The sequence below is a fragment of the Sceloporus undulatus genome, chromosome 2, assembly GCF_019175285.1.
Source record: "Sceloporus undulatus isolate JIND9_A2432 ecotype Alabama chromosome 2, SceUnd_v1.1, whole genome shotgun sequence".
NCBI classification, from domain to species: domain Eukaryota; kingdom Metazoa; phylum Chordata; class Lepidosauria; order Squamata; family Phrynosomatidae; genus Sceloporus; species Sceloporus undulatus.
Window position 1 is genome coordinate 93,721,633 of NC_056523.1, and position 18,027 is coordinate 93,739,659.

The 18,027-nt window shown below is 42.3% G+C and overlaps 1 protein-coding gene across 3 annotated transcripts in view; it reads right to left on the reverse strand.

Annotated features, from left to right (window-relative positions):
* CNOT6 (CCR4-NOT transcription complex subunit 6) overlaps positions 1-18,027 on the reverse strand; it is a 65,142-nt gene that overhangs the window by 29,037 nt on the left and 18,078 nt on the right. For 2 of the 3 annotated variants that reach the window (XM_042449421.1, XM_042449420.1), the window contains exon 2: positions 8,162-8,275. The exons of the other annotated variant lie outside the window; for it this stretch is intronic. In XM_042449421.1, the coding sequence (XP_042305355.1) occupies positions 8,162-8,273 (112 nt within the window). In that variant the 5' untranslated portion in view covers positions 8,274-8,275. The remainder of the gene's footprint in view (positions 1-8,161; positions 8,276-18,027) is intronic. 3 annotated transcript variants of the gene reach the window in all.

Sequence of the window (18,027 nt, forward strand, 5' to 3'; positions counted from 1 at the left end):
AAATATACCAGATTGTGACAGCTTGGCAATGTCTGAAGGACATACGTGCATAAGGCAGTTGTCACTGAGATTGCAAAGCTGTCAAATGGGCAGTGACACACAGAGATGAACCTTAGGCTTCTACCTTCCCTGAAAGACAACAGAAAACGCAGCCGGTTTATTTAACCCTTGCCTTGAGTAAGGAACTCTGCAAATATACAGCCAAAAGGTACAAAAAAAATTCCACCAATAATTTTCTTCCCTTCCCGCGTGAGATACCCTTTCAGCTGGCATAAAAAGGAAGGAACTAGTGTCTTTATCTGTATCTTCCTATTTCACACTTCCACATTTTCCAGCATTTTACTTTTCTTTCTTTTGTTTGTTGGGGAAAATTCTGGAATTTAGGAGTTTGTGTCTAAAAGGCACTAAATGCAGTGCGCCTGTCGTCGTATGCACGGGCACTTACGCGGCGTTTCAGCATACTGCTGAACAGCCGCCACGGAGAGACAGAGACGGGGCAGCACATCCCATCAGGGGATGCAATGGGGCATGTGCCCATGGCGTGTGTGAACGCTGCCCACACCACACCGTTGCACGTAGACCCATTCATTAAATGGGGCTCGAGCATAAGGTGGTATTTGCTTATGCAGGGAAGTCCAGAAACGGATCTCCCACGTAAACGTACAGGGCACAGATGTATTTCTTTGAAGTGAGCAGTTCCCAAGATGCTAAACAAAAAGGAAGAAAAAATCACAACTTTGACAGTAGCCCTACTAAACACCATCTGCCACCATAGAAGAAGAGCACATGTTGGAGAGGTTGAGAAATCATCACACGTCTGACATAACCACGAACCAAGGACTTTAAAAATTGTAAATCACCCAACCGAAACATGCCAGGAGCTGTCCCCTTTCTCTGCTCTCTTTGTAATGGCCAGGAACATTCTGATTTTTAAAACAATCCAGTCATCAGAACAGAAATTATCGAATACCAAAAAAATACAAGAAACAAAACTGGAATTTCAGTAACTAAAAAAACAAAAACCCACTAAATATTAGGGGTTACAATCACTAATCAAACTGCAGATCATATAACAAATAATTATGACAAACCACGGAATAATATTTTAACAAATCTAAATACATTGGAAACAACAAACAACTGCGCTCTGGGCAGAGTAGTGTCAAACAATCACAATGCGCTGTCCTCCCAAAATGTTATTTTCTATTTCAACAACACACCCATACTGATAAACTAAAATCACCATTCATGATTTGCGGAAAACAAGACAAGCGGCCAACTTCATTTTGCAAGGGCAAAAAAAAACAGAATAAAAACTGCAGTTATGCAAGACAGAAAAAGAAAAAGGGGTGGTTTACGCGTTAGGTCTCCCCAATCTCACAAAAATTACCACTACAGGGACATCGCACCACTCCTATAGGAAAAGAGATTGGCCCCCCCCCCCCCTTCCGAGAGTCTTTGGGACAACCCAAAACTTGCAGAATAGAACGGAATTAAAATGAACAACTGGACTGGCACCACATCATTTAGTCATGGATTCCCCCTCAAAATAGACTAAGAGACTTACTTACACTGTATCAGGAAACGCATATTTAGATTATGGAACAATCTTGGTAAGAAATTTTTTTACTCAAAAACATCCCAAGGGGGGCCTCTTCTCAAGAAGCCTTCCCAAACGTGAATTTTAGCGGAACCAATACGTGGATCAAATACTGCCAATACTCTTTGAAGAATATAAAGGGGGCGAGGGAATCAAAATAAGTCAAGCGAACAACTAGAATAAGACGGGATAACGTTGATTGGCTTCATTACTCTACAAATAAGAGACAGGAATTAACAAAGATATAAAAAATGAAGGAGGGAAATAGACGACAGAATGGAAAGCGTTTGATAAAATCTTATGGGAGAGGCGTAAAAGGATTCATAAAGAAAAAACTTAAAACTACTCTTAGGATAATGAGCGGAAGGAAGAAAGAATCCATAAAGACAACCATGAATTAAATGGAGAAATGCAAAACTATGGCAGACCACACCCCTTAGAACAAATGCGGCGCAGGCCATCATGAAGCACTATAATCAGAAATTTACTGAAATGCAATACGATTAAAAGACAAATTACTCTAAAACTTCTACCACAGCATGGATTTAACCCACACAGAATCCAAGAGAAAAGAACAACTCTGACTGGCAACTGCTGGAAACTGCAAGGACCAAAATTGGAACCAATAGATCACAATCCAGGGCCAATGCTCAAAGGTCAAAAAAAAAATTTAGACAACAGCATACATCAAAAATAAGCAAGAAATCTTCAAAAATAAACATTCCTACTTCTTCCAGGGAATTGTTCCTACTACACCAATTGGGGACTTGATACAAGTCAAATTGACCCAATAACCCAGATTCAGTGTTAATCATAACAGTGATTTCCAGCTGCATGTAGTATGGCCTATGCCTAAATATGCGACAATCAAGGGAAATAATGCCCTCTATAGAAGAATGGAAATAAGAGTCAATGATTTGTTAATAAGGATAGACGACTAGTGTATACTGCAGGAACACCAACCAAACCACCGAATTTGAGAACAAAATGGGCGAGCAGGTGGAGGAAAGTGGGGGGGGACTAGTTGGCAAATACCAAAATATGCTCAAAGCCAGGCACCACAAATCAAAGATACAGACACTTTGATCAGATAATTAGCCACTTATATGATCAGCTCAAACAATGGAATCATGCAGTAGTCAGAGATGATCTTTATTAATTGGACACTTTGTAAAATGCACAGATGGAAGGTCTATAGTATTTCTATTTTACTTCTATTATCCTTTTGCTTTGTGTGCCATACTCTTATAAAGTTCATTAAAATTCCAATCCAATATATTTAAACAAATCAGCGTGCATGGGACCAACCGGGACTGATTTTAGCCCATATGCGGATGTTTAATCTACTGCTGTGTAAAACTGCCTGGATCCCCATGCTGGAAGAAGGATATGGAGACCAGGTTGCTTACCATGTAACGGTATTCTTCGAGTGGTCATCTGCGAATACAGGTGGTACCCCGGGGGGGTTCACGAAGTTAATTCGTTCCGAGGCGCCCGTTCGCAACCACGACAAGCATTTCGCAAACCCGAAACAAGCCAAGCCGCTACGCGCTGGGAAAAGCCGACGATTTCGTGCCGAAAAAAACAAGCGCCGGAAAAAAGCACCCAAAAATTTTTCGAAAGCCGAAAAAAAAACACGTAACCCGGACACAGTTTTTTCCTATCAATTACTTTGTCGTACCCGGGAAATTTCGTAACGCGGTCATTCGTATCCCGGGGGGTACCACTGACCAAACCAAGGGGTTGGTTGTACTGCGGCTCTGCAGCAGTGCCTTCGGAAACCTTCTGAGATCCACAGTAGGCCCCAAAGTACCACTTTGCAACAGTGTTGAAACTTTTTGGCGGTGGTAAACCCCGCCCATCTCCCCTAAAAACCTCCGTTCCCGCTCTTTCCCCAGTTCCGCAATTTCCGCGTGAAGCCGGGACAAGAGAATGGAGCCATCTGCAGCAGGGACAACTGAGGGGAGGATGGGAGCGGATTGATGTATTACGCAGAGACCACTCGAAGAACATACCATTAACAGGTAAGCAACCGTCCTTCTCTTTCGTGGTCTCTCGGCGAACATACAACTGGTGAGGCACTGGCAAGCTAAGTCAGTGGACGGCGGGGAGTGTCATGATACCTGCGTAGAATCAACAATGTTCAATGGTACCAATAAAGATAACTAACCCCACAAGTGATAACGAAGGTTGAGCTTGTTTGTTTATAAAAACTTGGAGAGAAATCCCACCTCAAGAAACAAGCCCTGATGACGGCGGTCCCACACAACATCAAGCATTGAGTCTCATGTTGTCCGAGTCTGGAAACCCAGTGGACATACCTACCTATAGTCAATGTAAACCAGACAGCAAGGACACGTTCCCAAAAGTTGCATCCTTTTGCGCTCTTGTGTCCCAACCCTGAACTGCATTAATAAAAGTCCAAACGGTTGCGGACCCATACAGCGCAAAGCCTACCGAGGCTACACTCACCAGGGGACACCGGACCAAAAAAGCAGACGAGGGCCGCTACCGCCCTGTGAGTATGGGAGCGAACCTGGTTGGTAACGGGTTGCCCAAGAGTTCGCTACGGATAGCGCAATGGTGTTGGCACCCCACTTCGAGACATCTCTGGAGCCGACACCGGCCAGACCTTTCCTCGGTCCCGAATACGCACTGGAAACAGTCTTTTGGAACGGCTGTAGTCCTGGTCTATCCAACGGTAAAAGGCTAGGGCCCCGACGAACGCCATCTAGGGTCTGGAGGGTCCTCTCGGGGTCGGTAGTCGGGTTCGGCAGCCAGGGGTAGGCAAAGAACAATGTCCTGACACATGTGGAAGAGATAGGAGACAACCAGTCACACGATCCCTCCGTTGGTGGCTCGACTCCCACAACCGTCATGCGCGGCACTGCCCTTTTCGCACGCCCTAACCAGCCCCAGTCGGTGGTGCTCACCAACAGAACGCATTTCAGCACATGCAATAAAAGTCATGGATAGGGACAAGGCCCTGCGTATGGCGCGGGCCGGACTGATCGACGGCACTTCCATCAAGTACTATACTTCACCGATCCAGACCTCAACAGGCGCAGTGCACGCTGACCGGGTAAGCTTTCAACATTGATTTCACAGAGAGGGAGGACGACTGAGCTGGTCAAAACTGACACCATGTTAGGGATGATAGTCCACACGTTGATCCAGATAGCTGAATGTAGAAATGATCCCAATATGAACAACAATAATATCACATTGAAGAAACAAGGAAATTTAAGGAAAAACTACCAAGACACCTAAGGGAAGGATCAATGTATAGGTTTTGTCTGCTAACGTTAGAAACAGGGGGGGAAAATGAACCTGCAGGCCAGTTTTAGGCCCACAGTACTAACACACCGATATAGCACGACCTTTTGGAACGCCTGTAGATAGAATGATGACGGACTCAACGTAATAAGGGTAAGCCTTATCTTTAGAGAAAGCACGGCTGTATTATCCATGGTTAACAAAGTCAAACGGTCAAAAGGAGACTAAAGTCAAACTGATCACGAAACTTAAACAACTCCTCCACAGAAACTTACTATGAAGCCTCAAAGACCTCTAGCCTGACAGGATGCAATTTATTTGAAAGAAGACGAAAAGAAGTCTCTTACATACCACCATATCTAACCACGTCACACCTGTGTACACTGGCAATATCTCCACCAAAACCTTAGGATGGAGCGAAGGTACTCACTGGAGGGAAGCCAAAGGAGAAAAAAGAAAGTATAATAATACTCAGACGACTAAACATTACTCTCACATTATGAGTAACGTACCATGTTCAACCAAATGCAAACAAAAAAAGCCTTTGTATACTAGGACGTGGCTATACCTTTATCTATATGCTGATGTAGCGACACGGTCCCTGAAACAGTACGTCAAGCGAAAGACGATAGTGGAGGGTAAACTCACAACTCGGACGGAGAGCAGTCTTTAATACTCTGAGTTGGATTAAAGTTGCAGACCGACAGCATTAGTGGAACGGATCATTCAGGGGGATCGGGGATGCTTCTCTCAGAGGAGCATGTCCAAGATCAATCCATTAAGACACAACAAATAGTTATTAAACCAATCAGGAATCAGGGAAAGCCCAGCACCCCCACGGTAGGCCAACTGGACTATTAACCAAGGAGGACTTAAGAAAAAGAGCGACGACTGCAAATCGAAATAAACAAAAGTCTTGTAGTCTTCCCTCTGGATAAACACTGAACTCATCTAAGCCTGCTTTTGTGGTTTGAGGGCAGCTACAAAAACTAATTTTTAAAACATAAAGAGAGTAGGACATAGACTACACAACAACTAAACATTAAAAACAAGTAACCAAATCTAATTAGTATTTGATCTGTTTAGGTACTGTATTGGTTTTGGTATGTTATTTGTTATGTGATTGTGAAATACATAATATGGATATAGAGATATATCAAACCAACGTAACCAAAATCTGGCATGGCCTTACACCTGAAAGTTCTTCAACAAAACTCAGCATAAGAAACCTAACTAACAAACAAACAACCCTGCACCCAATTTACATCTACCCCCTCACCATACGACTGGTAAGACAGTCAACACACCACCATACATAAAAGGAAGCCAAGAATAAGGCCTATTAGCATACATGTTACCCCTGACTAACCTGACAAGCATTCTTACCACTGAGACAGCAATAAACATATCCACAAAACAAGCACGGCTCAAGAAAACAGAAAATTCAGTAGGGGTCGCACGAGGAAAGTGCGGTCGCAAGGCAACAGCTGGGTCCTTCTGTGGAAGTGTGAAAAACAGAGGGGTGACGTACTACTGTTCACCTCAGTATTCACAGTCACTCGGTACTACTTAAAACCAAGACCTTCTTTCATTACAAACTCCGCTTCTGTAACCTCCAACACCTGCACTCACATACTCTATCAATACCAAATCAAAGCAGAAGAAATGAAATAATTTTGCAGGTGGTTGCTAATTTCACCATCCGGCCTCATCCAACTGTCGACACCACAAAAACACTGATTGCTGCAACAAGTAAAATATCTTAGTTTGCAAATAAATGGAGCTTTATACCAGGACGCATAATCCAAAGATTTGAGTCATGCAGCCCACGCCTTTGCTTAGCACAAGTGAACATTATGAAATTAACATTTTTTATTTGAACACCCTCTACCATTGCCAGGGTATAAGACAAGAGCACTGAAGACTCAAGACTCAAAACTTTTCACAAGTCATTTTGTAGGAGCTGATTACATCACAGTCTCTCTCCCTTTAAGATGAAAAAAAAGCATCCATTCCCTTGATTGTTCGTTACTGGTTCATACAGCATAATCCACTCCGTTGCAGGCACTGTGTCCATATAGAGAAAATTACTACATGCTTAACAAAACGCATTGGTTTCCTCTTCCCGCTATACGTCTGAGCATAAACAGCACATAGCAAGTATGTGGGGCTGTTATAGTGAGTGTTACACACCTCTTCCCTATTCCTATGCCAACCATGAGGTTCCAGTGCAAGTTTTCAAAGAAATAGTTGTATTAGTCTCTCCATAGCATAAACAAGGGAAGGAAGGAGGAGGAAAACAAAAAGAAATCTGGTAGCACCTTTACTTCAAATTTGGTATGCATCTAAACAAATGGTTTTATATACTGTATACGCTTGTGTACAAGTGAGCCTTATGTATAGTCGAGGGAAGGTTTGGGCCAAAAGTCATGCATTTTGATTATAACCCAGGGTTAAGTTGAGAATAAAAAACTTAAGGGCATCTAACAAAAGATCTAAAGAGGAAAACACCACTTACTTCCTCTTCCTTTCTTCTTCTTGGACCTCTCCTGACCACCTAATACCACTTGCCTGGTGCTAGGGGAAGGTTTTAATACAAAATTGAGAAGGAAAGGACTTGGAAGGGATGGGCTGTTTGTTACACTGGATTGAAAAGAGAAGCGAACTGCATGCATAATGCCAATTGTTTTGTGCAATAATACACATATTATGTCATATTTTTATGCTGCTCTTCAAAGTCATGTTTTTGTGCCAATTTTTCCTTCACAAACAAACTAGGACCTAAATGTAATGTGCCTGATAAGCAGATGAAGAATTAACAGACGTCTGAACTTAATACAAATATGTTACAGGTAATTTTGTTTTTGGTTTCCATAGGGCGGTATACATGAATATTATTATTATTATTATTATTCTTCTTATTATATTATTTATTATTATTCTTATTATTTTCAACCAGGTTGTTTTAAATGGTATTTTTATATACGAGCTCGCATGTTTTTATCAGAAGACTATGATTCTGGAGACCATGGTTTGAATTGCCACTCAACAATGGAGCTCACTGGGTGGGCATATCACATACTCTCAGGCTTGGAAGAAGGCAAAGGTAGGCCCTCTGAATAAATCTTCCCAAGGAAGCCCCAGACTCACCTGGAAATGACTTGAAAGCACCACAACCCACTAAACCATTTTTAAATAACAGTTAGACTTAATTTAAAATGTAAAAATCCTGCAGCGCTATTGTTTGCTAATTTGTCATCCCCTATTGGAATATTCTTCTCTTACCACTTATTTCCAACTCTGCCCAGTGTGATTTTTTTCCATTGGCTGCTTCCTCTGAGGACATAATTGTGTACATCCTCCGTGGATCAGGTGGATCGTACTTTCTTATGGGCATTCCTGTCAAAAATATGAAACATAAAAAACTTGTTATAAGAGAAACTCTTAAAGAGAAGCAACCTCCTCTTAAACTGGATCATCTTATATGCCAACCTTTGAGGTAGGCAATGGGCAATATAATTTCCAATAAAGCAAAATGGTCAACATGCCTCACTCATACATCTATTATCATCACCACCCACCCCACACCCCCATGAAACACTTTATTTACTAGCCACTGACAATACTCATCTATAGTCTAAAATTTATTCCCAAAAATTGACCCCAAAATCCAGCTCGACTTATTATTTAGGTCAGTATGGTATGTGATAGCAGCTCTTTCAGATTTCCCCATGGAGAGGAGTTTCTTTTTCTCTTGAGCCAAGTAGATAGAGTCCTGGGTTATTCATTGCTCATTAAACAAACAAACAACAGAACCCCTCTCCCACCTGTGCTGGCCACCACTGTCGGGGAGTGAAGGCTGAAAGTGAAGTTTGAAATGCTGATGAAACAAAAAGTCTTAGAGTCTCTCTTCTTCTGCCACACACATACACCACTTAAGGAAAACCTCCAAGTTTTTACCCTCAATTTATCCATATGTCATTGCAAAATCCATAATTTTGGCCCCAAACCTGCCCTCACTTGTAATGAGGTCACTAGTCCCGTAGTATCATACAGATTTTGTTCGTCCTAACGAACAGGGATTTCATTTGTTTTTATACAACTAAATTGTAAAAATTTACTATATGACAGATGTACCATTATACTCAGCTCTCTATATCCATAAATTCTTTATCCATGGATTCACCATCCACGGTTTGAAATATTCCAAAAAGATATTTCAGATGGATGGGCAATAGCACCCTCTGAACCATCTTGCCATGTGATAGGTTTACCTAGTGTCACTTTAAATTGAAATGACTTGCAGGTATAACAACAGACACCAATAAGAGAAAGACTCTGGTGTGCTCTTCTTCGGTTAACATCTGTGGTGGGAGTTCGGGATTCAGGAAGTGGTAAAGGCCTTTAGATTTTAGCCTGAGGGCAGGGGAACCGTCTAACTACAAAGGATTGCATGTACAGCCTGTGTAAATTTACAACGCTTCATAATAAAGTTAATAATAATAATAATAATACTCTGGGACCACTAACAAAAGTCTCTGTTGACCCTTCTTTTACTCAGGCCTTCCCTAGATCTCCCTTCCCCTGCACTGGAAATTATCAATATGAAACTGAATGGGCAAGACAGCGAGGGGGTGGGGCGGTCATAGGAGCCCTTGTGGCACAGTAATTAATGTCGGTATGGTGCCAAAGTTGTGAGTTCATCCATGATTCAGCCTTCCATCCATTCACAGGCTGCAAAATGAGTGTACCCAACTTGTTGGGGGCAAATGGCACCGATTGTAACCACTTCATAAGTGGGATAGGAATGTAAATGCTAATCAGAGTTAATGCTTTTAATTTACAAAAGAAAGAACAGGAATTTCTGAAGGATAAAAAGATAGATATATGAACAACCCCAAAAAAGGAGGGTAGGATTGGGTCTCCCAAATTTAAATGGTATTATACACCAATCAATTAAGATATATCATAGATGGAATATAGAGAAAGGGAAACTAGATTGGTTGGAGATGGAAACAACAGAAACAGAAAAAAACAATGGGAAAATATATTTTCAAGGACTTTACTATGAAAAGAAAAGAAAAACCCCCTTTTAAGAATATATAGAGATTTGGAAAAATTAAAAAAAAATTAATGCCTGCTATCTCACCATTAACACAGTTATAATGTAAATTTTTTTCAATAATTTAAAGGAAGAACTAGGAAAGAGCTAAGGAATCAAGAATATAGGATAAAAGAATGATGAAGACGATGAAGGAGAAGGACAGGTTGCTACCTGTACAGTTTTCTTCGATGTGGTCATCTTCGAATACATACAAAGGGGTTTCACTGCGCCTGGCAGTGCTGCTCGGACAACTACTGGAATCACTGGGCAGAGTTTACTCTGCAACCTATTGAAACTTTTGGCGTAACTCCCCCACCCGTTATAAGGCCCCTGCCTTCCCGCTCTTTTCCCCAGTTCCGCAATTTTTCCGCCAAAGCAGGCGATGGAAAGAACCCAATGTGAGCAGGACACTGAGGGACGGACGGGTGGGATTGTAGTATTTGCAGATGGACCACTCGAAGAAATAAGTTACAGGTAAGCAACCGTCCTTCTTCTTCGGTCTGCGAATCATACAAATGGGTTTAGACTGCAAGCTTAGGTACATGGCGGGGAGGGAGTGAGTGTCCTGAGACCAAAAGCTATGTGAACCAAGTGCATATTTATGTAACACATAAAACACCTTGAACCATAAAAAGAGTCAGTCATTTTTTTGTTCATGCTAGACCAAACATAGCAATAACATGCTAACCTAAAGGGAACAAGTGGCAATTAATAATTGCTGAAACACAAACCATCGTGTGCAATCAATGCAACCCTGAAACCAACACACAGCCTTCCCGAAAGCTGCGTCTCGGATGGCCCTGGTGTCCAACCTATAAGTTTATAAAGTTAAAGGTTGGGACCCCGACAAGCCTTGCAGAACTCCTCCAAGGGATCCCCGACAGGATGAGAGGATGCTGCCATTGACCTTGTGTAGTGGGACCGAACCCTGCCAGGGAGAGGTTTGCCCAACAGTTCATAGCAGAGGGGATGGTACAGCCCCCCATTTGGAGGAACCTCTGCGAGACACGGGCACCCTCTTCGGTTCCGAGTAGCATTGGAAAAGTCTCTCGACCGACTGGAGGCAGCAGTTCTGTCCAGGTAAAACGCCAGCGCTCTCCTGACATCAAGGACCGTACTGCCTGCGGCTTAGGAGTCTTGCCTTCTCCACCAAAGCAGCCTTCTGAAGAGATGCACCATCTCAGGCAAGTCGGAGGCGTGTCGAGATGCCTTCGACGACGCTTGGAGGACGGGGTTGGCACCCGACGGAAACCTCCGTCCAGTGCGATCCTTCGTGCGCAAGCCCTCGGGGACGGCTTCTCCCGGACCTCGACTTGGGCTCGGAACCTCAGTCCCCGACGACTTATGGGGCGCTTGGAGGGTTTGTCGGTGGCACTGGGGCATGGGGACCACTGGCCACATCGGGTGGTGGTAGAAGATTCAGCCCGTGGCGGGGCAGATACCACACTGGACACGCTGGCCCGAGAAGAAGAGGCAGGCGGCGCAGCCGATGGCGGCGAAGAGGTACGGGGCCCTCCCTCTTGAACTTGCCCAGGGCTATAGCCGAAGTCAGCCGGGACTCATGGTTCTTGCGGGCTTGGGCGAAGGGACTTGCAGAGCGAGCAAGCCTTCGTGTCATGGTCCTTGCTGAGACACAGGAGACAGGAGGAGTGGGGGTCCTGGACGGGGAACTTACCCCCACAGACATCTGGCATCCTTCCAGTCGACGAAGCCAAGGGAAAATCCAAAAAGGCGAGGTCAAACGAGCCGAAGTCTGAGTTACCAGGGCGGGAGAAGAAAGTAGAATGGTCAAGAGACGGTCAGTTCAAAAAGCGAAGTATGATCCAAGCCAGTGAAGCAAGCGAAAGTTCCCTGAAGCAGCTAGCACAGCGGAAAAAAGGAACTGGGGAAAAGAGCGGGAGGCAGGGGCCTTATAAGGGTGGGCGGATTACCGCCAAAAAGTTTCTATATGTTGCAAAGTAAACTTTGCCCGTGATTCCAGAAGTTTCCGAACAGCACTACGCAGGCGCAGTGAAAACCCATTGTTATGATTCGCAGAGACCACGGAAGAAGAACTCTTATTATCACCTGAGATGCTTTCAAGAAAGCACTTAAGATGATCTCTTCCGGCGGTCCTACCACCCGATCTCCTATGAAAATTTTAGAACAATCCCTACTCTTGACGCAAACACGAATGGTAAACAGGTGACAAATCACCTTTTTATTAATAATGTAATATTGTCTAATTTTATTGAATGACTGTATTGTATTGTGTTTTAACTGATGTAATCCTACCTCGATCCGAAGGGAGAGGCGGGATATATAAATAATAAATTATTATCATCATCATCTCATCTCCCTAATAGGTATATGACCCCACAGCATCTTAGTAGTGTGGGTGGTCCAGCACAGTACCTGGCTTGCTTCTACACAGCCAGCATGCACAAAAATGACCCCTTTTCCAAGTCTTCCTTAATAGTTGTTCCAAGGGTCCTTGGGGTCCCACAAGGGATATCTCCTTCTTTGTGATTCTAGCCACAGGAAACACATCCAAGCACTGCCTCCTACCCAGCGCACCAGCCAGCCAGGGGTCGCAGCAGAATGAAGTGCTGGATTGCCTCCTTCCCGTTACCAAAAAAAGGACATACACAAATATATTCAGTTATACCTGCCCATGCAACCCACATGATTCCAGGAGCTTACTCATCACATACATTGAATTAGTATTCTACCATGCTCTGCAATTTAAGACGAAAATGAGCATCTTCTTCATGGTCTCTGTGATTCCAAATTCTCCCTCATTGCTCACTCAGCAAGGCATCCCATACTCTTTCTACTCTAGCGACCGCCAATGGCTCATTAAGTGTAGCTAGAAATACATCACACTGAATCTCTGTTCTTGTCAATTACCCCTTGGTGCATGCAAAAATATATTTTAAAAATCTATGTTATGACACAAGACCTAAAATGCACAGATGACATGGACAAGACTAGCAGCACTATTGCTTTAAACTCCAAAACAAACAACAAAGAAAATAAAAATCAATGGTAGTGCAAATTTTGATAATTTCTACATGTTTCCAAATGGAAACCTTTGTTTTCCCGTTTAGAACTGAGTCATTACTTTATTTTTTCTCTTTCTCAATCCATATCCAGTCCTCCCATCTGGAACAACATGGTATGAAACTCCAAGAATGGTCAATGCACACAGATTTCTTAGAACCATGCAATTCCTCTCAGTGCATCTGTTACTACTCCAAAAACCTATCCTAAAGTGGTCTTACTATGGTCATAGGATAGAGACAGTATGCATGTGCACTTGTTTTACATCTTCTAAACTTGGAAAAAGTCTTTGATTAAAGCTGACGCAAAACCTTATAAAACATTTTTTTTAAATAATGAAATGTTACAATGATTCCAGATGTGGTGCAGTGTTGGATTGGGATCAAGGTGGCCAAGGTTTGAATGCTGCTCAGCCGTGGAAACCCAGTGGGTTACCGTGAACTAATCATACGCTATCATCTAAGAAGACAATAGAAAATATCCTCTGAATAAAATTTTACCAAGAAAACCATAAGCAACCTGTAGGTACATAACAATAAAATACAGATGAGTCCCTTATCTGGAATTCCAAAATCCAAAATACTCCAAAATCCAGAATTATCTCTATGGGGGGCTGAGGAAGGATGCATTCTGATGGTTCAGTGCACCACAAACTTTGTTTCATGCCCAATTTATTAAAACATATGTACAGTGCAACCCGTCATACATGGCCACACTTACGCAGCTTTCAGCGTATGCTGAAAGCCATGCAGGAGAGCACAAGATGCAAGGGGCGGCTGTCCCATTGAAAGTAATGGGTTGCGGGCCCATGGCGCCTGCGCACCGCCATGCCATTGCACCATGCATGAGCCCCATACTTTCATGGGGCTGGCATACTTTTTTTTACGCAGGGGTCAAGAAGGATCCCCCGTGTAAAAAAAGGGTGCACTATATAAAATTACCTTCAGGCTATGCATATAAGGTGTATTATTGTTGTTACCCACCCTCGAGTCGATCTTGACCCATGGCAACCCTGTAAATGAGACATCTCCAAACTCCCTATGCTCCACTGGTCTGCTTAGGTCCTGCAAATTCATACCCAGATATCCTTAATAGAGTCGATCCATCCAGCATGCGGTTCCTCTCTTTTCTGCTGCCTTCCAGCTTTCCTACATTATGTTTTTTTCCAGTGAGCCATGCCTCCTCATGATGTGGCAAGTACAACAGCCTCAGTCTAGTCATTTTGGCTTCAGAGAGATTTCTGGTTTGATCGCTCTAGGACCCATTTGTTTGATTTCTTGGCTCTCCATGGTAACCTCAGCACTCTTCTCCAGCACCACATCTCAAATGCATTTTTCTTCCAATCCGCTTTCTTAACTTTCCAGCTCTCACATCCATACATGGTAACCGGGAATACATGGCTGTATGATTCTAACTTTTGTGCTCAGTTGTATGTCTACATCAGGGGTAGGCAACCTGCGGCCCGTGGGCCGGATGCAGCCCGGCAAGGCCTTGGGACCGGCCCCAGCCTGGTCCTGCCGCCAATTGCCACCGGGGCCTTTGGGGGGCAATTGTCTATAGAAGCCTCAGAAAACTGCATTATATTAACATTTTTTAAAATCAGCAATTTTTTTCGCGTGTCCTCCATTTTTTTTTAAAAAAGTGTCTTCCATTTGAAAAATTTGTCCTACATTTGTTCTGGTTATTTTATATTTATTTTTTTTAAAAAAATTTAATTATTTATTTTGGCTTCGGCCCCCCCAGTTGTCTGAGGGACAGCAACCCGGCCCTCAGCTCAAAAAGGTTGCCTACCCCTGGTCTACGTTTTAGGATATCTTCTAGTAATCTCATAGCTGTCCTTCCCATTCTTAGTCTTTTTATGATTTCTGACTGCAGTCCCATCTGATCTATGTTTAATCCAGGTATGACAATTCTTTTACTATTTTTATTTCCTCATTGTTAAGATAATCTGTTTTGGTCATTATTTGTTTTCTTTATGTTCAACAGTAAGTCTCCTTTGCACTTTCCTCTTCTCAATCCATATCCGCCTGATCTTTTAATAGTGTTCAAGTCGCGATGCTTTCCAGCTAGTACAGTTGTCCCTTCCCTTACACAGGGGATCCCTTCCAGAACACTCCCCCTGCGTAAAGGAAAAACCGTGTAAACTCAAGCCCCATTAAAAACAATGGGGCTCGTTCTCACAGTGCGCACCTGGCACACTTACCTGCTTACCTTAGATTGTTGATATTCCTTCATCCTATTTTCACTCCTCCTTCTTCTGTGTCCAATCCTGCTTTTTATATAATATGTTCTGCATACATGTTGAACAGATAGGATGGGAGGATGCAGCCTTGTCTGACCCCTTTGTCAATTGGGAAACATTCTGTTTCTCCTGTTCTGTCCTGACAATGGCTTCCTATCCTGAGTAAAGGTTCCTCATTGGGACTATCAGATGTGTTGGCACTCCCATGTCTTTCATGATCTATGCAGTCAGAGGCCTTGCTATAGTATAGTCTATAAAGAACATGCTGATCTTCCTTTGGAATTCTTTGGTGCACTATATTAGCCACCATATGTACGCAATGTGGTCCCTAGTGCCTCTTCCTTTCCTGAATCCTGCTTGCACCTCTGAGATCTCTCTCTCTATTTATGGTTGCAGTTTATGTTGCAGAATTTTGAGCATGATTTTGCTTGCATGAGAGATTAGAGCTATGTTCCTATAGTTGCTGCACTTTTTTGTATCTCCTTCTTCTGTGTATGGGGATGTATATTGATCGTTTCCAATCTGTTGGTCATCATTTTGTTTTCCATATGTGTTGACCTATGTTGGTCAGCACTGGTGTTGATTCTGTTAGTATGGAATATAGCAATTCGATTGAAATATCATCTGTTTCTGGTGATTTATTTTTTTCCCATTTCTCTAATTGCAGTTTCCACCTGTTTTTAGAATTTGGGGCTCATCTTCGATTCATGTCCTTCATTTTGTTATCTCTTTTATATAGCTCTTCTGTGTACTGCATTCCAGCATCTTTTTATTCCTTCCTGATCTTGAATTCTTGTTTTTATTGTCATTGAGTCCTTGGTCTGAATTTCTCTTTGATTTCTCAGATTTTTGGAATAGGTCTCTTGTTCTTCTCTTTTTGTTGTCATCTATTTCTCTGTATTGATCATTGTAGTATTTGTCTTTATCTATTCGCAGCATTCATTGAACTGTAGCATTTATGATTCTGAGTTTGTTCCTGTCTCCCTTTTGTTTTGCTTTTCTTCTTTCTTTCACGGCTTGCAGCATTTTATCTGACATCCATGATTTCTTCTCTTTCTTTTTGACTACTGTAAATGTCTGGCTGCATTCTTCTTTTATTATGTCCCTGGCTTCTGACCATAGTTCTTCTGGTTCCCAGTCTACTGTGCTTAGTAGTTCAAATCTGTTCTTTATATTGACCAATTCTGTTGAAATATTGTTTAGATCAAATTTTGGTATGACAACTGGTTTTGTCCTTGTCTTAAGTTTTACTCTTATTTTTGTATAATTTCTGTATAAGATGTATACGGAATATAAATGAATTTCATGTTTAGGCATGGATTCCATCTCCAGGATCTCATTAGGTATATGCAAATATTCCAACCCCCCCCCAAAAAAAACAACAACACTCCAAGTATTTTGGATAAGGGAGACTCAACACGTATAAAAACATAGGATTAAGGACTACAGAGGTACAACCACATGATATTTGAGTCTACAATGACTCTCAGTTTAATTCCTGTGTTCACATAGCCCCCCCAGGCATTCACATTCCTTCAATTCAAAACTATATAAATGTGTTGATACTACTACTAATCATAATAATAGTTACTAAATGATGAGTGCTAAAACATAATAGTTTTGCATTCTCATTCTTATCTTTAATTAACATTTTCATCAAGGTGGGAATCTCTTGGATCTACGATAAACAGGAATCTGATCACACAGTCCTAACAAAACTATCAAAACTTGTAGGTGGGTTAAGAACACAATTCTTTGTAGAATTCATGATAAATGTATAGCATATATTATCTGGAAGTCATTGCCACCAATTTTATGTATCACAAAAATAGGTCCAATGAGTTCTCGTGTAACAATACATCCTTTTTCAGAAATTAATATAAAAACTAATAATTACAATAAATGAACAAAAGTAAATTGATTCACTGACAGCTTCTTGCAATAAATGTTTTCTGTACAGTCAGTCCTTTGTATCCTTGATTTCTGCATCCACAGATTCAATCACCCATGGCTTGATTTTTTTTAAAAAAAATACAAAAACAAATCTTGATTTTGCCATGTTATATAAGGGACACAATGGGGTTGTCCATATTGGCATAATAACGTGGCTTCAACCAACTTGAAGCCCACCTTTTCAGACTACGTACAATGCCAAATTGGGTGGAAAATGACATGAAGCAGCACTCAGGGCCTAAAAACCAGAGCACAAAGAAGCTTTGATATTCTGCTTTAAAGCAGAAAATGCACATCATCACATCAGAATATAAACAGCAGAGTGCAAGTGCAGGAATGCGGGAAAGTCCAGACGACACATGGAACCAGTCTGGAACATGTGACCAGAGCCATTGCTCACCATACAGTTTTTTCATTTCATCCATACAGGCATACAAGTGACCAGCTACACCATCAACCCATTGCATCATCAAGCTGTCACACATCCCATGATGGAAACGTATGACATACACGGGAAGTTGCAACGTATGCAATTAAATCATAAACAAATCAGACAGGGGCGTATGGGGTGAAGACAGGGTAAGGTGGGCATGTATGGGGGGCCTCCATGATTGTGCTTTGCCAATGTGTCGCTGAGAGCACTGATGCACTGTATGGGCAGTGTATCACTTATGCGACACTGTAACATGAGGCTGGTCACATGGGACAATGACAACTGGGTGGGAAAAGGGGGGGGGTAATTGTAAGTCTCAGATGGTGTGTTCGGGCAATGGTGTGCATGCATAGGAGCCAAAAAACAAAACCACCAAG